Here is a 22,641-nt window from a genome sequence, read left to right as displayed (position 1 = left end):
CGCTCGCGATGAAAAACTGCACCGAGCGCGGCGCGCAGCTCGGTTACGCCGCCAGAAGACCGGATAACGCTCGAGGAAACTATCGCCGCGCCGCGAATCGTTTTTTTCCCCCCAGCTCTCGCGCCAATTCCGAGCGACGAGCCCGAACGACTATCCCGTGGAACGGGCAATTTTCTCTCCTCTCGCGTTTCCACGGTTTATTGAAAAAGCTGAGCAGAAGAGGAGAGCATCAAAGTTCGCAATTTGCACCAAGTGCGAGAGGCTGTCGGAAGGCTGAAACGAACGCGGCCTGCGCGGAGCGAGAGGCCGGGTCGAAAGTTCAATCTCGTCCCTCTGCTCGCGTTTTCGACCGATATTTTGTCCCGCAGCCTGCCCTTCACCCCCTTACACCGATTGATTTCTGCGATCCAACTTTTATATTGCCCCCGGCGAGGCACGGTTTCACACTCTCTCTCTCTCTCTCTCTCTCTTTCACTCCGTCCTCCTCTCTCCTGGACGGCCGTTCCCCTTTCCCGTTCGATTTCAATAAAATTAATTACAAACTAGCGACTGAGACATCGGGGATCGGCCTAGCACGCGCAGCTTTTAATTAGCGTTCCGCAGGAAACGGATAAATGACCGTGCGCCCGCCGCCGTTGTCGCGTCAACGATAATGGAAACGATCTCCGAGGAGAATATTCCGCAGACCGGCCGCCCCGAGGTTCTACCCAAGGGAAAATTATCGAATCTTCGGGAGACAATCTTTCAGCGGGCCGATCGAGATTGAAAATGAAGCCGGGACGGGGGCCGCGCTGTCGGCCGGTAATTGGATTATTAGGAGAAGCGGCCGGATAGGATCCCGATGAGGCCGGATTGAAACGGATATGAAAGATTCTGATAATCCTTCTGACGTCGCGCCCGCGATATCGAACGTCCGATTATCCCACGCCGCGGGAAGTGTTTAAACAGACCGGGATAAGATAATCAGAGAAACCGTTTAGCGCTGGGAACGTTTTCAGGGGTGATCGGGCTTGGAAACAATGAGCATCGGGATTAAGACCTTCGTAAGTAACCAATCGCCTTTGACGGTGTCTCTTTTAACCTCTTAGGCACGGCTAAATTTTGCGCGGGGCTGTTCTCTGTACGGCAGAGTTCTGTACGGACAATTTTTGTTGATTAAATTACAATTTTTTTTAAAGATATGATACACATAATTTAACTCTAACAGTTTAGAATAATAATTAGTGATACAATTGGGTATAATACATGGCATATTGGTAGCGACGGAGCCACTATAGTGGCGCGTCGTGCCTAAGAGGTTAAGTGATATGTTCGCTCAAGTAAATACTCCTTGATAGTATCGAAGATATAGAGTAACGAGTAGGTTTTGTTTTAAATAGTCCGGGTGTAAGAAATGTTTTCGATGCTCGATAATTGCGATAATTAATTGGAGAGCCGGTAAGAGGTATGATCGAAGTGTTCTCCATCTGTATGGCTGGCAGCATCAAAGAAGAATCGATAAACGCGCCAATTATCGGCGTATTCGAGCAGACATGGAGATGGATGCGTCTAATAGAGAGTAAATTGAGGATAAATTACAAGAGGGCCACGAAGGAGTACTCTCGATTCGCATTTGCTCGCAGGGTTACTCGCTCGCTGCGCGGGGAGCCATTAACGACAATTGACCCCTCAGTGTCTAATGTAGATTTCAAGGCCGTGCTACGTGATCGACATTGCGACGTTGCACTGGCATCCCGACGCACTGCGAAGTCGAATAATACACCGTGCCTCCACTTCGCCGCTTCAATATCTTCAATCAGACTCCATTACAGCGACGGAGGAACTGCGAAAACAGACCTTCAAACTCTTAAACAAACTCTAAACATTCTACAACAATCACACTTCCCGAAAATCCTCTTTCCATCCTCCAAAACCTCCCAATATCAAACTTAAACGATACAAGAAACAAAAATTACAAGAAACCGTTGCAGGTGTCACGAAAAAACGTCACTAGTGAGAGTTTATTTCACACTTCCCGAAAATCCTCCTTTCATCCTGCAAAATCTCCCAATATCAAACCTAAACAATACAAGAAACAAGGATTACAAGGAAAAGCGTGGCAGGTGCGACGAAAAAACGTCACTAGTGAGAGTTTATTTCATAAACGACACGGACTGGTTAAACAGTGACGGGCGATATGTAAAATTAGTCGGGGACACAGAAAGGCAGCGGTTCAGCGAGAGGAAGAGGGGTAGGGGGGGGGGGGAGAAAAGGGGAAGAGGAACGACGAGCCGTTTATTTGTAAACCTTTGTGAGATTAGTTTCTGAAGCTCCGAGAAAGCGGAAGTCGCAAAACGAAAAAAGGGTCCGGCGCGCGCGGTAGGCGCCAAGTGTAACTTGCTCGTGAAAGCAAGAGGCCAGGACGCATTCCAAATAATTTATTTCTGGCGGCGACAGCGGCCGACGTCGCCGCGGGCGCGTGCGCCATTCTACTCTGTACGTCCCCCCGAAAGGAAACGGGCTCGCGCAAGGATAATACCCCCGGTCTGGCGCAAAGTGCGAAGCACATCCCTCCAATTAGTTGCACAATGCAATTACTGCTGGTATTATTCCATTACGATGCCTGTTGTTCGAGTAATTTGATCATTGCGAAGGCTGCTCCTAATGTATTATTCGGAAAACCGGGGACGACGGCAGACGGAAAACCAGCCGCGCTGGAATTTCATAATTTTCGCCGGCGGGAGGCGTTTTCCGACGCGAGCGGAGCCCGAGCGATATTAAACGTTGCAACGAGCCCGGAGCACCGCGACGAGTACGGTTTTCTATCGTGGATAGAATTTTTCTGGGATATTCCGAAGGATGTATAACACCGGGCCCACGGAACCCGTTAATTTGACGGATATTGAATCTTTTAAACATCTCGCAACGATTTAAGTCGATTCTGATTGCAGCCATTATGCGAGTACACGTTATAATTCTCTGTTTGAAACTTTCATTCCTGCGATGAAGGTGAATGTAGACTTCTAAGAGTAGAATAACGTGTAGAAATATCGGAAATAATTTATGCTTCAGTTCTGTATTATCGAGCATTTAGATGATTAACTTGAGAATCTTTTAATCGATGGAACGAATGTAATATTAATTCTGGATGAAGATAATACTGAAACAATACTACGTCATAAATCGTTCGAAATACATTTAACGCGAACGAAACTCTGCCAACACGGTATTGAATCAGCGAAACAGATACGATACTAAACATTTGGCAGCTCGAAAGACGAGCGAAGTTACCTCGCAAAGAATACCTCGTCCACGGTTGCTCCAAAAAGCGGACTTCCACGGAATCCTCGAAACTTCTTTAACCGGGCGAAATTTCCCGGAGATTCCGGAATCTCTCGAGCGACATTGTCGAAGGGGCAGACCAAATCGAATTAGAATTCTTAAAGGATTAGCCCCGTCGAAGCGGGGCCGCCGGAGAAGCTAAAAACTGCACGGTCGAAGGGAGCGGAGGTGGGGAGGGAGGGGGGCGGAACACGTTTTAACGCAATTTGAGAAGGAAACTCGGTAAACTAGATTTAAGAGAAGTCGAAGGAGTTCGAAGCATCGACTTAAACGAGCCGGGAAATGATCTCGAAAGAAAGGACGAGGGTGAGGACGGCCGGTCCGATCGAGCAGCATTAAACCCGGGGATCGGTTGAGCGTGTAAATATCCGGGCTATCTCGTAGACGGATGGCAACGTAAAACCGACGCCGTAGCCGCGCGGCCCAGAAACCGGGAATGTCTCTGCCCCGTTCCCGGCCATTTTTCACTTTTATACCGGTTGCCGCGATGGCCCCGGCGGCGGTCCGTGTGTGTATGCGCGACGGTGCAGCGAACGCTGAAAACTAGAACAGAAAGGTGGGAGGACGGGGGTTAACTCGCGCGTCCGACTCGGTATCCTGTACCAGTGGTAAGATGAAAGAAGAAACTGTAGCGAACGCTTCCCGGAAACCCATTGGCCTGTCAGCGTGGCCGTATCGAGGCGAAATTCTGAAAGAACGAAAATAAAGGCGAAAGCCGGGGGACGGAGGAGGGAACCGGGCCAGTGGGGCCGACACGCGGCGAGAAGGTCGTGGTTGGAGGACTCGATAAGAAAGGAAGCTGCGAGCAGGAAACGCGCGAAAGAAAGCTGGAGGGGGGGGGGCGGTGGGAAGATGGGATTTCTGGTGGGGCGACCGGAAACTGGGGTGAGCACGGAGGAGGATAAATAAAGAAGATGAAGAAATTTGAAATGCTTCTGAAATCCTGGATGTCACGCCTCTTCAACACGTGTGGCTCGGTTTGAAGCGGACTGCGAGTTATTTTCGGGATGCCCGGCTGTCGCCTGCGCGCTGATTGATTGCTTGCGAGCTGGGGATGATCGGGGAATGTTTGGTGGAAGGTAAGTAGGTGTCTTTTCTTCGGGATGGTTCTAATGAGTATTGATTTTATGCGATTTCTGAATGGATACTTGAGAATTTAATTGAATAACGGTTATGCTTATCCATTTTACCCTGTGACTTATAGAAATGTCACAATGATATAATAATTTCTTCGTCGGTGCCTAAAAAGTGATTCCAAACTAGAAAATAAAAGTTAAACTGTAGTTCAGTTATTGAAGAACCCTTAAAATTGTCATTGGACTATAACAATCAGTCACAGTACGAGAATGATAAAAGAATCAAAGTCACGAATCATCTGTAATTCAATTATTGAAGAACCCATAAAATTGTCATTGGATTATAACAATCAGTCACAGTATGAGAATGATAAAAGAATCAAAGACACGAATCATCTGTAATTCAATTATTGAAGAACCCATAAAATTGTCATTGGACTATAACAATCAGTCACAGCACGAGAATGATAAAAGAATCAAAGACACGAATGGGGTGTAAATTAAGCAAACGAAGGAAACGTTCCAAAAAAAAACTCGTTTCCTCTTCCTAGCCGTCGACAGACGAATTCGCCGATTTGTCTGTCGACAAAGGCAATCGGTGAGATCGTTAAAAAGTGTAGGCCCGATGACAGTCCGTCGAGTTGTGAGTTCGGCGCGACGTAAACAGGAAAGCATTCGTTTGTTCGCGGCCTCCCGGAACACATAAGGCGCAGCCACGCATGTCTCTGCGCGGGAGGACGTGCACGCCCACGCGTGCACACAACACGCGCATTGTGTGTAAACGCGGGACACCTCTAAATCACGGCGTCAGAGTCGAATTAACAGTCCGCAGCCCCTGGCGCGGACCGTGACGTTTGCACACCCTCGCCGCGCGGACCCGGCCACTCCAGCGCACACATCCCTTTCGTTACGCGCTGGACACAAACCTCGGAACCGTATGTTTCATTAATCCATTCGACAATTTTCCACCGGTAAATCGTTACAAAATACACTCCACCGGAGAAGTGTCGAGGGTTGAAAAATTTCACCCCTTCCGCCTTTCCGTCTAAACAGATTGATCGTGAAACGAGCATTTTTCAGGTTGAATATTTATCATACCGTGTTTTCTTTTTCCTTAACACTAGAAAGATTAGATGTTTTTATTTAGCAATTATTGATATTTTCAAAGTATTGAATACTCGAAATGATTTTGAAAATAAGCAGCTTCATTTCAGTACTATAACGAATGTCCGAAGAAACTGAAAATAATCTATTGTTGCAATTTTTATGGGAATTTGATGTTAATCGTATTAAATGCTCGGTAGTTCTAGTGTCAAGTACCAGTGCATAAAAATGTGAAAACATTTCTATTATTCCCTCGTCGAACCGCCGCGAAACTGCTGTCAGGATTTAGACGACGTTTCGAGTTATCTGCCCGCTTGCCTCTTCATTTAAACGATTCCTGAATTATTTCGTTTATTCGATCAGTAAAATGAGTTTAATAGCATTCGTTCTATTAATAATATCTGTAAATATTAAGGAATTTGCGCTGTTTAACACTAGAACTACCGTACCAGTCAAAATGACTGGTTTCGATGTTTTTGTTTAGCAATTATTGACATATTCGAAATGATTTTGAAAATAAACAGCTTCATTTCAGTACTATAACGAATGTCTGAAGAAACTGAAAATAATCTACTGTTACAATTTTTATGGAAACTGCATATTAATCGTATCAAATGCTCGGTAGTTCTAGTGTTAACGCGTCTTCATAACTATTCGCCAACGTAGGTACCATTAAATAAAACATTCATCCGTACACGTTCGAGAATACTTGGTTTCTACTTTAACCACCAAAATAACGTGATACAACGTTCGCGGCACTTCCCCTCCGAATCATAAAAATCCCCGTTCACCCTCCGCCGCGATACGAACGTCTCGAAGCTGAAACTTTATGATAACGAATAATTTCCGAAGATCCTCGATGCGCGGCGGTAATGTATTCAAGACACGTTTCATATAATTCTTTCGCGAGAATTGGAGTGCGATTCGCGCGACCGACATTCCGCTCCGGTTCGCCCGAAGAACGGTAGATTAACTTGTCCGCGTAATCAGACATTCGTCGCGATGGTTCCGACGACAGGATCGATTCCCGGCGAGTCGAATATTCGAACGGATATCACGAGCTCGTCGCAACAACCCGTAGCCGGCGTGTCATCGCCTTTTCGCGCCATTCGCCACGTTTATAGATCAATTACGCCGACAGGACAGATCGATGTCTGTGCGCGCGTCTGACACGCGGCCGAGCCGAATCCGATTCGGCCCGGTGTAACGGGTTACGACTGGATTACCGGGCGTGTCGAATATCACGGCATAATTCCGTCGGACCTGTTTATCGGCCGATTCCACGGTGTCGTCCGCGAGGAGGGCGGGGCGAACGTGTCGCAAGGCGAAGGGGTCGTTACGGCGGCCGAACGGGAGCTGAATTAAATGCTGTCGATCGAACAGCTAATTTCCGGTGGCTTAACGTTTTCATAATTAACGCGCGGGTCGCTTTACATCGGGCCGTGCAATCGAACTCGGCATAAAAGCAATTACCCCGGTTCCCAATGGAAAATTCTGCGTTTGATCGATTAAAATTTCGTTGACGCGCGGATGGCCCCGGCCGCGCACGAGCTCCCGGCGCATTTCGAAACATTTGGCAACCGCCGACACGTTATTTCCAACGCGGACACGGAAAAGAATTACACAATTTGAATATGGAAATGGCAGATTAATATATAACGAAGGAACAAGAAAGAACGATTAACATTCGCAACATTGAATCCCATTACGTTGCCATTTCCATGCAGATGAACTCCCCGGATACCGTATCGCAAGGAGCCCGGCGTGACGCGATAATATTGAAATTCAGCCGGAATAATGCGTCGCTTTAAAACGAAAATCAGTCGGGATAAGGGCCGATGAGGACGGTCGCAATCTTCGATCGAGGGAGCCGCGCCCGGAATCCGCCGGACGAATGGAACTGATCGATTCACCGGCGCGAGGGCTTTCTTCATTAACGTCACCAGATCACCGCCGCGATAAGCGAATTTCCCGTTTCCCGGCACGCGATTCGGCCGGGCTGTCCGCTCGCGATCCCAGCGGACACGGGGTGCGTGCGGAATCCCGTGAGCGGCCGGCGCGACGCGCGAGCCCCGATCGTTATTACGCCGGCGAGAATTCGTTTTAATTGCGGGGACGATCGTGAAAGTTGATAACGCCGGCCGATAGGCATACGCGCTCCCGTTTTACGACGCGTAATCCGCGGCCGGTACACGTGTAGAAAGAATTGATCGGACGAAAACGGCGCGGCAAGCTGTGCCCGCCGACCGGCCGTTGATCCGCGGGAAAATGTTGCCCGCGCGCAACCGACCGACCGAAAGAATATTTCTCGACACGGTATCGGTAATTGCGCCGCTTTATATCCGCGCGCCGCGCCGAAAGCGACGATCCGCACGCGCCGCGCGCGCGATATTCCCGTTCGATAATTTCCGCCGAACGGAATGGGCTGGATTTAATATATCGGAACTCGCTGCTGGGATAATGTGTTGGTTCTTTTTTTTTTTGTTTTTTGGCGACGCGTTTCGCTGCTGTTTCGACGCTGGCAGTTTGTTTCAGATTTGAGTGAGTTATCGTGGTTTTGGGGTCTGGTAATGAGTGTATAGTTTGGTGGAGTTTGTGGAGGTGTGTAACAATGGAATTACTGTTAGTCGAAATGGGTTTCGGTTCTTTTGTTTGGTAATCATTGATATGTTGGGGGTATTTGATATTTAACCACTTGCGCTGGAAATGAATTTAAAGATTTGACAAAGGATGGATGAATTTTGTTTTTACTTTTAATTTCGGTTGTTAATCATTTTGTATAGAGTGATACATTTTGAAACAATCTAATATGTGTAATGCAACAAGATTGTCAATGTGTAGAAGACATCGTTGACCATTTTGGAACAGAAACGTCTCGACGTGCGCAGGTATTTCCAAGACAAGAGGTTAAGATGATGTTAGAAATAGGTATTATTTTGAGAATTGTAACGAATGTCTGAAGTGAAAGTAATCTATCGTTACTACTTTGTTTGTCAGTTTCAAAATGATAGATATTTTCCTGTATGCTGAAAAGTTTTTCATAGATAACACACAGTTCGCATACGTTATTTTTTATCCTGAGCAACCTTTTACCGTGCATTTTCCCCGGCGATAATTTAATAATCCAAATTTCGCGGGAAATTCGGCGAAACAAATGATCGCAGCGTTCCGGGAGGAAAAAAAATATGTCCGGCCCCCGTATATTGAGATTTATCTCTCCGATGAAACCTTGACCGTAAATAATGTAGTTTATTAGCCTTTTAACTTCCACTCAGTTGCGCAGCCATTAATAACGCGCAGTGCTCCAGAATCCCGGCGGGTTGCTTCAATTATCCTGTCATTAAGACGCTCGTTAACGAAGATTTTTAGCGCAATATTAATCAAAACACGCCTCGATCCTTCCGGCTCCGTTCTTTTTCCTCGGCGGTGCTTAACGTCGTAAAATCCCCGTTGTCCGCGACACTTATCCCTCGTTTTTCCCGTGCACGATGAAACAACGATTTACACGTATAATGACGCGAGTTTAACGAATGTGTACATCGACGCCGGACAGGTTCCCCCGCTCGGAAAAAAAGGGGCCATTTATCTCCCGGCTCGTTAATGTGAGAAAAATTCTGTGGGCGGAGTGTTGCGCGGCCGCTGGAAACCTCCCGCGCTCGTCGGGAACGTTCGGGGGAGAAAAAACGGCGAAGGAATATGGCTGGCGGAGGTTTCCTCGGTTCGAAAATTCCCAAATTGGCTCTTGGATCGACGTTCGGGGCTCGTGTAAATCCGTGAAACCATAACGGACCGGGAACGCGAACTCCGCTCTCAAGTTCCGTTGGCAGTTGAAACTCTGGCAAACGGTTTCTAACTGCCCGAACGAGAAACGCCGGTCGTACAGACGCCCCGAAGGCGAAATCCAGAAGGAAAACCGCCCCGGTGCGGCTCCCCGAAAGATTCTCTCTTTTTCGCGCCTCGGAGCTGGGATTTAATTCCCAATTAACACACCTGGGCCCGATTTCTCCGATACACGGACATGGACACATACGTATCGACAGTGGAAAATTCCCTCTTTCCCAGGAGACTGTTCGATTCGAAGTGACGTTGTAAATCCCTTTTTGTTATCTCCTGATGTTTCTTTTTGCTTCGACGTGTCCTTGTTTTATAGGTGAATTTATTAGTGAAATCAATTATAGGCATTGCTTTGTGTTGTTGTTATGAGAGGATACGATGGTGTTATTGTTACGCTTTTTAGATTTTTGTAGTGTTAACGTATTAACACAGTACGGGATTCTTTATCGTTTAATTGCTAATCCTACGGTAATGTAATATTTTAGATATGTATGACACAAATCCAAAGTAAAATTTAGTAAATCTACACTTTAGGATTCACACTAGATCTACACTTTAGAGATTCGAAGCCAGCGAAAGACAGTTTCAAACTAACAGAGGAAGCGTCCGCTTAAAATATTTTGACACATTGAGCGCCGGCCCCGCGATAATTCGGGATTTTTATCGTTTAATTGCTAATCCTACGTTCAGATAATATTTTAGATACGTATGACACAAATCCAAAGTAAAATTTACAAAATCGAATTGCTTATTCTCTTCCGTAAGTTAGAAATTTTTGTTTGATTGATGTTTGAAAATGTATCAATATAACCAACGACGCTCGCGTTTTTAGTAGCTGAAATTTATCCGGCGTACAATGTGTTAAGACACATATAAATCTGTCGCTTTTTACTTCGTAATCTACGGTTTAACCAACACTTCCGAATAAATGGGAATTTCCAATCCTTGATACATGCCGAAGTGCATTCGAAAATACACACGCGCGGGATTGCGGGATTGAATGAAAAATCTCCGATATACGGGTTAATGGATACAAAATTTCGTTACGAGATAAATATTCCTCGAGGCAACGTTCGAAAAGTTATATTTCATTAGCGAGGAACGTGATACCAAATCCGCGTTTTAAAATGTACCGTTGCACATTGATGAAGTTAGTTATGGAGCTTACACAATACAAGCTACGTTCATAAAGTATTATTTTTGTCCCGTGATACAGAGGTGTGATTTAATCATCGGAGCTTCGAGAATTATTTCGCGGAACCTGGGGAAGTGTCGGTTAAGTCCGAACGAGTTGAAAATCGGCTTGAAAATCTTTAATTAATTCATACAGATTTATCGTGCAACAATGTTTTATCGGAACAGAAAAATTCCAAGAATTTTCCACGTACTTATTTACTCCGAAGTATAATCATTGATAACGAAACTATTGCGAATAATTCAATAATATTTGTTCGTTAAATCCCATTTGAAATCCTCCGCGCGAGTGGAACACAATGCCTACGAGAATTTGTTGAATCGAATCCGTCGGACAGGTCGCGCGGAGTTGAAATAACAACGGCGCGAAGGAACACTTTCCGGTTTAATTCGACGTGCAAATCCGTGAAACGATATCTGAGGAACGACTTCATTTCCGCGATGTTTTCTTTGAATCCAGCTTCGCCGCCGAGTTCAAACGACGCCGGGGAAACCGCTGAGCCATGCGATCGTTGGTACCGAAGATTTTTTCCAATTTCGAAGTTCACAGGAAGTCCCGGTTCCCGGTCCGCCCGCAGACCCGGTTGAAACACGCTCGAGCGGAAACTTTGCATCGGTAATGTATTCCGATCTTCGGTGTTTTAACTTTCATCGATTTCGTTCTTTCGCGGTAATTCAGCGCACGAAATGTTTCCCGACGGCCGCCGTAACGGTCCGACCACCTCGGAATTTATCTTTTCGATCGGCTCCCTGTTATTCGAACCGGTCTCGCGTTACTTGTTGACGCCGTATCAGGAACACTTACTCTGACGTCTGAAGTTTACAATTATTATCCTTAGAATGAACATGAAGTTTAAAATTATTATCCTTATGAAAACAAACTACGAATCGATAGTCAAAGAATCTCAATTCTTGAATCACCAGCCTTCAGATTTCTAAAAACGAGTCAACGATAAACTTAGAATCACGTGATAACTCACTACACCTGTGAACATTCTTTGAAACACAAAACCTTCAGCAGAAGCTAAATTATACATCAGTTGCCTAAATAATTCATAAAAAGGAAACTACATACTAATATCTCTCTAAGAAGTTAAATCATCTTGCAACTTAGCGCTCCAAACATAGGAACACTTATTCTGACGTCTGGGGTTTACAATTATTATCCTTAGAAACTCCAAACCATTCGCAATTATCATGTATGAAAAACTACGAATCAATAGCCAAAGAATCTCAATTCTTGAATTAGCAGACTTTAGATTTCTAGAAACAAATCAACGATAAACTTAGAATCACGTGATAACTAACTACACCTGTGAACATTCTTTGAAACACAAAACATTCAGCAGAAGCTAAAGTATACATCAGTTGCCTAAATGATTGATAAAAAGGAAACCAGATACTAATCTCTCTCTATTTAAGAAGTTAAATCATCTTGCAACTTATCGCTGCAAACCCGAGAATCCGATCCAATACTTCGACTTCGCTGCATCAAGCGATCGCCGCGTCGCGTCCCGAGTCGCTCGAAGATCCTCGAGCGAATGTTCTCGCGTGTCACGGTTAATCCCGCGCGTCGTTTCGCCGCGGATCCGATACCCTTGGAACCGGAAGCGAATCCACGCTGGAACTCGAACGAGGAACGGGGAAGCGAGAGAAAGGGAATTAACACGCATCGGGACGAGCAACAAGTAAACGCTCCGGCAGCCAGTTTCAGCGGCGACGTCGCCGACGACGGCATTCACCGCGGCGAGTATTTTATTCCGGTACAATCGAGCCGGAGCGATCGTTTAAGTGCTCCCGCCGCGGAGAAGATTGCGAAATAGGGCGGCGGTGGCGGCCGGTCGCCCGTATTCACCGCCGCGGATCCGTGCCGGGCACGGTTACGGACGACTTCTAATTAGAGCGGCTCTCGTCCGTCCGTCTGCGAAGACATCCCCGCCAAAAATGTTCGTTTCCCGTTGACTGGCAGCGGCGGACAGGCCACCGGCGTACTTCCAGCGAGAAGAAGTCAGAGGGGCGAAGAGGGGAGGCGGCGGGGAGCAGTGAATCATTTCATGAGCATAAATTAGCGCCCCGTCGCCAACGCCGGTTAATTAATTAAGGTAAATTGTCCTAAGCGTAAGGAACTGCTTGGGTCACTTCTCCCCTTCCTCCTCTGTATCTTCCTTTCCTTTACCTTCTCTCTCTCTTTTCTATCTTGCTTCAGCTGCACTCCTCTATTTCCTCCTTCGAGTTCCCTTCTCTTAAGCGGTGTTTCCTTGTACTTTCTTTTTCAGCCCGCTGTCATCTCTACATTTATTCCTCTTTCTTTTTCCCTCCGTTCACTCGCCTCTTATCCTCTTTCCTTCCCTCGTTCCGTTTCCTTTCCCCTCCTTTCCCCTTTATCTTCACTCTCCCTCCACGCTGGCCCACTTCTCTTTTTCCCGCAAACCGGGAACTCAAGAACTCTCTTCCCGCAGTCTCTCTCCAGGAGACGAGTTTCCGGTAGACCGGTTTCCTCTCCAGCGGTTCATTCTCCACCATTTGACACCCCGGTTCTCAGGCATTGTCTCCTTCAGGGGTGCCGGAACCGGGTGAAGTATCTTTTCGTATCGCGTATCCTCCCACGGCCGGCCGTCGCCGAAGATTTATCGGCGGGGATATTCCGGCGAGAGGGAATTTTTCTCCCGGCGGCCTGTTGATCGACCGTATGGAGGAATTCGGTTACGACGGGAAAACAAAGCGCGAATTAATTCCGGCGGGGCCGTTGTAAGGGCGCGAGGAACGCGGCCGCCGACGCATAAATCTCCGGCCGTTCGACCGTAATAGAGCTTATATTTTATGAAATGCTCGGCGAACTTTCTGTCAAAGAGCAGTCAATGAAAAATGGAAAACTACCGGGCTCCGCAAATGGAACGGGCCGCGCGCGAGTTGTAACGCGTATAAATCCGGGCTCCCTGAATATTTCATCGGTTTACGGATTTTCTTCGGCGCGCGATACATAGTGTATTAAATTCGAGCGCGTTTATTTTACGCGTCGTCCCGTGACGCGTTACACGAGCCAACGGACAGACTTCGATCTGCCTGGAACGGCCCGATTAATATTCGACAGCCGTGAATGTTTTATTACGCCGACTCGTTCGTTCGTTTCGTTTCGTTTCGTTTCGTTTCGTTTCGTTTCGATCCGCTCGTTCGGCGAATCTGTCTATTGTTTCTGTTACAATGACGCCTCGCTGTCGACGGCAAGGAAGCTTAAAAGCTGCTGGCGACAACTAGAAAACGAAATACAATCGCGCCTGACCGATAGGTTATCCGAACCGATCCGCGAGCGTGAGCAACGCGAAACGTTCCCATAGGGTTTCGCGAGCGATCGTGATTTTATCAAGCGGACGGTTCGAGAGCGACGCGCGACGCTCGATGTTCCACTCGACGATCCGCGAAATTACACCCTCCGTTTAACGCGGCGGGCTTTCTAATTATCCAGATCCGCGCGGCCATGCAAATTGCACGCGTGAAATTATCCTTTCGGCCCCGACCGCGCGGATGAGCTAGTTTTGTCTTGCGTTGCTCCTCGTACGTTCCGTTATAAGGGGCGCGTTAATTAGACAGTTTTGTTGCGCGGTGAATGCATTCGGAAATAATTACGGCGTTCATCCTTGTCGTTGGTTACGCGCGTTTAAGCGAGCGGGAAGGCAGTTTTCATGAAATCGTAAGTTTGTTTATGAATGCGGCGAGTAGCTTCGTTTGGCTTTGATCAATGGGCTGCAGGTGTGTGTTGGTAATTAGAATCCCGCGGGTTACGTGGCCTTTCAGGGGAGCCAATCATGTTTCACGGTTGTGTAATGGAAGGTATTTCATCTCTCATTTTTCACTAATTCTCAGTTCACTGTGATATTTCTTTATGTTAAAGTGCTCTTTAGTGCTCAGAGTTCCCAAGCTTTGTAGATAGATTCACCACTTAACAAGAATATTAACAAATGCCTTCTTTCGTGGCGCATCCGCTTAAACGACGTACATTATGATTCATACGTTAATACCTAATGAATCACTGAATCAATATTAATATCTCCTAAAACGACTGAAATATTAATTGTTCCCCGCGACTCAAACAGCGACGTTTAAATTCCATCAGCATAATCCCCGAGCATCGAATTTTCGCTTAATGCCTCTTAACCAAAGATCAACCCTTTCTCCCGCGACATTCTGCCGAACGAGTAGATTACAACGAATGAATCATCGCGTCGCAGTTTCTAGAATAGTCGTACTTTCAACGACCTCGAGCAGCGAACGCGCGTGTCGCGACAAAGGATAAACAGTACAATTAAACCGGGTCGAACGGTCGTACGTTTGTTCCGTCGCGTTAATTTGCGTCACGACGACGTGCTCGACGGTATTCCGCGCGAAGAGGAAAAAAGAGAGAAGAGCAGGAACGAGAAAGAGGATGAAAAAAATTGGAGAGAGAGACGGAGAGGGAATGGAAACGGTGAAACCGGTGGAAGGAAGGAGCTCGAGAACGTTGCGTGCGTGCGATTTAAGGGTGAAGAGGCGCGGGAGGTTCAAAGCGCGTGGTCGGAGTGTGTAACGTTAATTGCTTCCTCGCCGACGGTGGCTTGACGTTGAACCGGGCCCAGCTATTCGTACGGAATTACTTGAACGCGAGCGTCGAAACCTGAATCAACTTGCCTGATCGGGAAAGTGAATTTCTACCTTGCATATAGATTAACCCTTACCCATAAGGGACCTTTTGAGACTAGAATTGTTAGATATATCAGGAAAATAATCTTTGGAATTCTTCTAGCATAATCATTGTAGAGATAACGATGATTGGAGAAATTACGAAATAAATCGATTCGGTAACTAGTGAATTAAAATAGAAGTCAAATGGGATTTCGATGAATAATGGAGTTATATGTAAAATATACAAATGTGTGGGACGTGGAGAATGGAAAAACAGTTGAATCGCTCGGCGGACAGTCCATGAAATTCATCTCCGCGCGAAGTATTAAATATTCCGGAAGAAAAAAGGAGGAAAATGGAAAACGAATTTTTTCTCCCGGCGAGAAATTAAATATGTAACGGCCGCGAAAGTTTGCAGCAAAACTAATTTCCCTAAACCGACACGAATAAGGGTTCCCTGGATGGGGGGCGGGGGGTGTCCACGAGCGTTACATTATTTACGTATAAATAGCCGTGGCGCGTCGTAGCGCAGTCAGTTTTTCTGAATTTCAAACGACCAGTACCAACCACCCCTTCCATACTGACTCTCGAACTTTTACCCGAGAAATTATTTAACTTGTAGATTCGCCGCTTTGCATTCTACGGCGGGAGGATTCATTCTTCCGAGGGGAAATTAATTATAACCGTGGAAACTGTTTGCAGCGAGTAATCGCGGTTTACTTTAATCGTAATTTCGTTGCTTTAATGCGGTCACGTCGTATACTTCTCCGACGAAGCGATCCATTTAAGGATTCTCTCGACGACAGAGAGAATCGGAAAGAAATAACGATTCGTACAAGCACGAGTAATTAGATATGTCGATTTTTTGAAACTTCTGTTCACAAATATTTCATTGTAAACATTCACTCGCAAATGTGATTTCCAAATATTTCATTTCAAACGTGTAATTATGAATATTTCATTTCAAACATTTAATTTCGAGTATTTCATTTCAAACATTTAATCTCCGATATGTCATTTTGTAGTTCACTTCAAATATATCATTTCCAATGTTTCGTTTCAAATATTCACAGTTTTGAGCTGTTCCAGAGAAAAATATATAAACCAAAGATTCGTGGTCTGGTTCGGAACCTTTCCTTTTTCCCAGACTTCACATCCTGTGTCCTGATTTTCATTTGTGCCAGTCCGATCGCTCTATGTGTAATGGACGCAGCGCAGCGAGAGAAAAAAAGGAGAGACCGCGTCGAAAGGCAGTGCGCGCACAGTGGCGCGATTATTTGTGCAGTTTGCGGCGCGCGCTGCTTTAGATCAGTGTTCTCGTTTGAGAACGTGCGGGCTCCGAGTTTGGACGCGACTGTTTACGCCGCGGAGACCAGATGTTTGGACGGTGGACCGGTCCGAATGCGGCACTCGGTTCGTGAAACCAATTAATATCGCGCTATGCGTTTCTTTTGGGAGGCGTGTGAACGTGGTTACTGTTCGCTGCGCTGTCACCGACGGGGGGACCGTTCCTGATGCGCGACACCGTGAAGGGATGCGCGTAGAATTTTAATTATTTACGTCGTGTCGTGACAGGGGACCGAAAGTTAACGTTTATTAGATCCACGGAACTAGTTGAGCACGATGGATTCGGCGGAAACTGTAAATGCCATTCGTTGCTAACTGAATTATTTCTAATATCGTTCTATACAGTGTTCGGTACCTTTTATTACCACGGAAAGTTCGGAAGTACTGGGAAAAAGGGTGTTTAATTAAAAATTGTTTAATATCCTCGAGCCACTTTCGTTACAAAAAGCTTTATTACTTTTCCTTCGAGTTTCCTCTGTTAACATGTAATTGAAATATAGTGAACTGAATTAGAAAAATATCGCTATGCAATGTCCAAAATGTTTTAACCCTTACCACTGCAGATGGTTTTGTAACGTATTAGCAACTGTAACTAATTTTTATAGTATCCCTAGCGAAAATGGAAAATGCTGTAACATTTTTTATATCTTTTATTTTCTTTAGTACAAAATTTGGATGTGTGAAAAATCTAATAAGTATAGGGTAGTTTCTTTAAGATTCATTCAAATATCTAATATTATTCCTGGTGCAATATTGGAGCCTACAGAGTTCAAAGAGTTAATTAGTTCTATTAGGTTTGCGACGAACAAGTAACTATCGCAATCTTTAGATTCTTAAGAATCTTAAATCTTAAGATTCATTCAAATATCTAATATTATTCCTGCAATATTGGAGCCTCACAGAGTTCAAAGGGTTAAATAGTTCTATTAGGTTTGCGACGAACAACTACCGCAATCTTCGGGAGTCATCTTACTGAGCAGTAATAATAGTAATAATAGCAGTAGTGATAGTAACTCTCTGGTTACTATCAAAATCGTTAAAAAAGCTTCTTCAATATAGAACCCAGTAATACCCAATTAACAAACTTCCGAAATGCTCCTCTGAAAGAGATTCCCATAAACATCCATAATTCCGTTGGTCGACGCGCGACAATTGAATCGAGAGGATCCCCGCCATATTTCAGCTGTCACGCGATCGAATTAATGCAGTTCCCGGCGATGATTCCGAAGAGCGAGGCAATTCGGCCGCGGCGCGCGATTCGGAACGAGAAGTCGGGTTTCTGGTCAGCTCGAGGTTCGATTTAATTAAACCAGGCGCGGCCGTGGCGGAACGCGGGCGTCGCGAACGATTTAATTCGATTGTATCTTTTAATTGCGCCGCGCGACACAAAGACGAACTCGGATCGGCCGCTCTGGCTCCCCGGCGAGAGGGGCGCGCGGGGGCGGGCGAAGGGAAAAAATCGTCCCCCGTGTTCCCTGTGACACAGATTTAACGGAAGTACTTATGCAGCCCGGCACATTTGGAATTGCTGAAGCTGCCACGGGGACACGTCCGTGAGCGGACTTTTATGGCAGCACGTGCGTGTCATAAAGCGAGTGTTTCCACGAAAAAACATGGAAACGAAGACAGACAAGCGGTCTTATTTCGAAAATAAATCCCTCCCTCGGGCTAGCCGCTCGCGGACGTTTCGCAATCCTTTCCGCCGGCTCGACGTGCGCGCGGATTTCTCGCATGATTTCACTTCGGCGAGCTTGAGGAAGACGTAACATAATCACGCATACCGGAGGAACTACGGGTAGACTCGAACTTCGACCGACTTGACTTTAGCTTGGCATAATAGCGGCCCGGATTGTTCTTGCGTAATCATAATTACTTGGAACGCGACCTCTGCGCGGAATTCGAAAATGAAATGGGATTGCGAACGGTTTTATGGTGTAATGAAGGGATAACTTGATGTGACGAGTATTATATTGTTATGCGAAGAAGGTAGTTTAGCGTGGATGTAATGAATGTGTTATTGTGTAATAGTATAGTGATAAACGTGGTTTAATATAGATGTAATGATGTATTGTGTTATATCGTGTGAGTGTAGTTTAATGTAGATAGAATAGATATATTATTCTGTAATATAATGTATGAAATCTTCGAGATTCCCAAGTGCTCCGATAAACGTAGATGAATTCGAAGCGGAACAAGAATCGCTCGATTATTCTAGACCCCGTCCGAACGAATAAATCTAACGATTTTCTCGAAGGCGCTGATCCAGACGAGGGAAGAATCGTTCCAGAAGGAAGCAACGGTAACGCGGTGTTTAAGTTTCGAACAATGGAAAGGTAAAACGAACGACGTCGTCGTTAGGCGGGACAATTTCTCAAGGAACAAAGCGCCGGCGTGCACCGCGGGCTGCTTTTTAAGCAAAAATTCAATTTCACGGTCGGCCGCGTGACTAAATCGTCAAAATCGTAACAAAGCGGCGGCGTTACAACGCCGCGGATCCAACGACGGAGCGGCCGGGGAACGGGCTTGACGTTTCTGTAATGGAACATGGCGGCCGGAATTTAATTACACTTTACAAATCCTTCGCCCGGTTGTCGCGGACAATTACTAGGCAATTGTTAATACGATTTGCAATTTGCGTGGCGAGGGACGACGATTCGAATTTCTTTCGCGCCTACGCTCCGTCCGCCATTTTGTTTCTTCGAGAACGCTCCCGCTGATCGGCGAACGAAGAAAAATATAGAGAATACGATGTGTTACCGGGGTCTATTTATAAAAACGAGTCAACGCGGCGGCCATTGTTTTCCGCGGCTCGAAAATGGATATCCACCGGCTGATCGAGCCTTCCAATTCGACGATCAACCGATCCAGGCCGCCAGTTTTCGAATCGCCGCGCGCCTCGTTAACGCGTCCAATCGAATTCGTGCGGGTCGGGCACGATGTTGATTAAAATTTTCTACATTAATTATCGACCGGTAGATTGGAACGCGGGAACCACTTAATCGACTGCGAATGGAATTTCGATGATTGCGACCCGGATTAAGCGATTTCCAGCGATCGAAGCAGCGCGAAAATGCGTGGGAACTTCCTGCGCACCGGTGCGCGATACGGTCTCGACTTTCGAATAACTTGGCTGGGAATTCGCGAATTCGAAACGACGGAAACGACGAATATTTGGTAACGCGCTGTTCCTGGGAGTAGATTTATTTCAAGTAGAAACAGACGGTGCCGATCGGACAGAATATCCATCGCAATTTTTTAAATTGAGTTCCGTGAAGGTCTCTTAGTTTGAAAGACAATTTTCCACGGACGGAACTTCCTCGGAAAGAAGTTTGTTCTACAATGGTCGTTTCCTTTTCCACGAGGAGCATCTAAATTACTTGAAAACAATCAGAATAAGAAAACCGATGCTGAATGGAAACTTTTAGTAACCTGAGTAATTAGGTAATAGCCTGTAATAATTGTTTCTAATATTGAGAATGAGTGTTTAACATACAAGACGCTGAAAATTCTTGTGAGAGACGTTAAGCAACGAATTCCGCCCACTATCGTGAACTATCGATCACCCGGCCCAAATCGATCCCGAAGTCGCTCGCCCTCGGCATTGTTATTGTTACGTAAAGCGACTTCTGTTCAGAAAAACGCTTTTGTCGTTCTAAAATTGACGCGCAGAGGTGAAAGAAATTCTTGCGGTCGGACAGCTGGCGACGCCGCGGCGGCAGCGGCCGCCAGCCAAAGATTTGTGGCGAAAGTTCCGGAAAATTGAGGGACCGCGGCGAGCTTGATGAGCGTATCGTGATTTATGCGGTTCATTTCTCAGGTGGGATCGTCGAGGTTCATATCGAGGAACAAATGCGGCCGAACTTTTCGTGGTTTCCGCGCCAAAGAACCGTCTCGGCTTCACCGCGTTCTATCCTTTCGCCGATGGCAGAGGGTGCCCCTTACACCGTCGGATTTGTTCGCGTCCCGCTGGCAATTTCAATTCGCGGCACTCAAACAATGATTTATATTACGCCGCGACGAATGGGGAAATTCTCCGTTGCACGCTCGTGAACGTGCGACGGCTATCGAGAATTCTTCGTTAAAGAGGAAAGTAGTTTAATCGGGAAACTCGTCCAAAAATATGAGATTACGAAGTAATTCATACTTGAAAAGATAAAAGTAACTACCAAGTTTAATCATGATTATATACTTAAATATTCTCCAGTCGAAAATCATTCTAAATGTCGAAATTTCTAAGATTCCCAATAACATTAATTACACCACGATACGTATCCCAATGTTCGATCGCTTCCTCTCCAAGAATACCCGAACCACGAAGCACGCGTCCCTCCCGCGCAAAGCATCGCGAGGAACACATTAAAATTCCTCGGAGGCGGTTACACCAATCGACCATCAATTCTAAAGTTACCGCAGCGTCCAGTATTATTGGCGCACGGTCACCGTGGGCCGCGTCAAACAATTTTTCCCCGTCGGTTCGATGACCGTCGACTATTGCTGGCGAGCGGTCCGCGGGAAATTCCGCTGGAAATTCGAGGCCCGTATCACCGGGCGTAACGCGTCGATTGTCGATAGGAAAGAAGCGAAAGCGTGTGCGCGGCGATCGAATAATACGAACCGGAGAAAATCGTGGCAGGCAGGGAGGCGCAGATGCCCAAATACACCAGCAGCAGCACAGTCCAACCGTGACGCGGCTCCTGGCAGTGGTCCAGCATTTTCTCGCACGGTAGGCCAACGATTCTTGGCCCGTTCATCGTGCCTCATAGTTTTCGACCCGGGGATACGTAAACGCGGGCGTAACACGCGCCCGGATCGAGAGAAAGGGGAACGGCGGCGGCTAGAAGGGAGGATGAACTTTAATAACGCCTCCGCTCGCGTGGCTTCTTCCTTCCTGTCTTCCTTCCTTCCTTCCTTCCTTCCTTTCTTCCTTCCGTTCACCTTCGCACGACTCACGGGAACACTGTACTCGCGGATCAAGCGCGAACAAACGAGATTCCACTCACGAACACTGAAATTCCGTCGCGCGAGCACTCGAACGCTCTCGGTTCACCGGCGCCCGACGCGACACAGTTCCACCGGCTTCGCCTTCTCCCGGCGAAGATCCTTCCGAGCGCAGTTTATTTATCGCGGGCAAGTAGTTTGTTCCCGTGGAACGATAGGAGATAAGCGGGAAAAGTCTCCGGATAAGAGCCGAGGCGGCGGGTCCGATACACGCGTCACGGTTTTTAGATTCCGTCCGGGAGAGAAGGAGCGCGCCGATAAGAGGCTCATTTACCTAAGGACGCTCCGACGGATAGAACGGCCCCCGGAATTCCTCCGGCTCCCCTCGGATCCTCTTCCAGCTGAATCGCGTGCTCGCTGCACGGTGTAATAGTTTTTAACTGCATTCTTTTATCTCGCCGTGGACGCGAGTCGCGTTACGCCCGCGGTAACTGCGCTGCATCGCGATATCTCGGCCCGATAGGGCTTCCCCTCGGCGCTGGCATCCTTTGAGACGTCCTGAAAAATTGGGATCGTTGGGCTCGATGGTTCCGGGGCGGTTTCTATGGCGAGGCACCAGCGGCGGGACGGTTTAACATTTTTGTCGGAGGGAAGGGGGCGGTCTCTTTGTGATTGAAATTAGAGGGGGGCGCAGGGAGAGGATCAAAGCGCGAATTAGATTTTTAGGGATGTACTTGTCTCGTAGAAGCGCGGAATTCAGGTTGCGAGGGAACAGGCGATGCGAGAATGTTAATTTTGCCATCGTACTTTCTGAACTTGTAAAATATATATTTGTAGAGTTGCGTTTTCGGAGGTTCGTGTTTAAAGCGAGCCTCGCGTTAATTGAACGGAGCACTGTGCTTCGTTGGGACTGTTTTTCTATAGAGTCTTCGGTACATTCGAGACGTTCATTTCCATAGAGCGATGACGAGGGTTCCCCGAGTTTCTTGTTTGAATTTCATTCGCGACAAATATCAGGAGTTAATTAAATCTAAACGCGTGTTCCTCAAATTAAATAGCCGGAAGCAGCAGAATAAACTTGCCGGATGTTTTCCGAGCGATATTGTTAATGCGATTCGGTAGGTCGGATTGAAACAGCGGCCAGGAAACTTTGCTTGAGACCCGGGAAGAA

General features: G+C 46.6%; 1 protein-coding gene across 3 annotated transcripts in view; it reads right to left on the bottom strand.

The window, feature by feature from the left end:
* Positions 1-22,641, bottom strand: part of LOC116423883 (zwei Ig domain protein zig-8) — a 181,490-nt gene that overhangs the window by 138,564 nt on the left and 20,285 nt on the right. For all 3 annotated transcript variants that reach the window (XM_076367777.1, XM_076367767.1, XM_076367782.1), the window contains one exon: positions 21,148-22,028. In XM_076367777.1, the coding sequence (XP_076223892.1) occupies positions 21,148-21,283 (136 nt within the window). In that variant the 5' untranslated portion in view covers positions 21,284-22,028. The remainder of the gene's footprint in view (positions 1-21,147; positions 22,029-22,641) is intronic.

This window comes from Nomia melanderi, chromosome 1 (genome assembly GCF_051020985.1).
Source record: "Nomia melanderi isolate GNS246 chromosome 1, iyNomMela1, whole genome shotgun sequence".
Classification (NCBI taxonomy): Eukaryota; Metazoa; Arthropoda; class Insecta; order Hymenoptera; family Halictidae; genus Nomia; species Nomia melanderi.
Note: the sequence above shows the minus strand (reverse complement) of the source record. Positions and strands in the feature narration are given on the sequence as shown.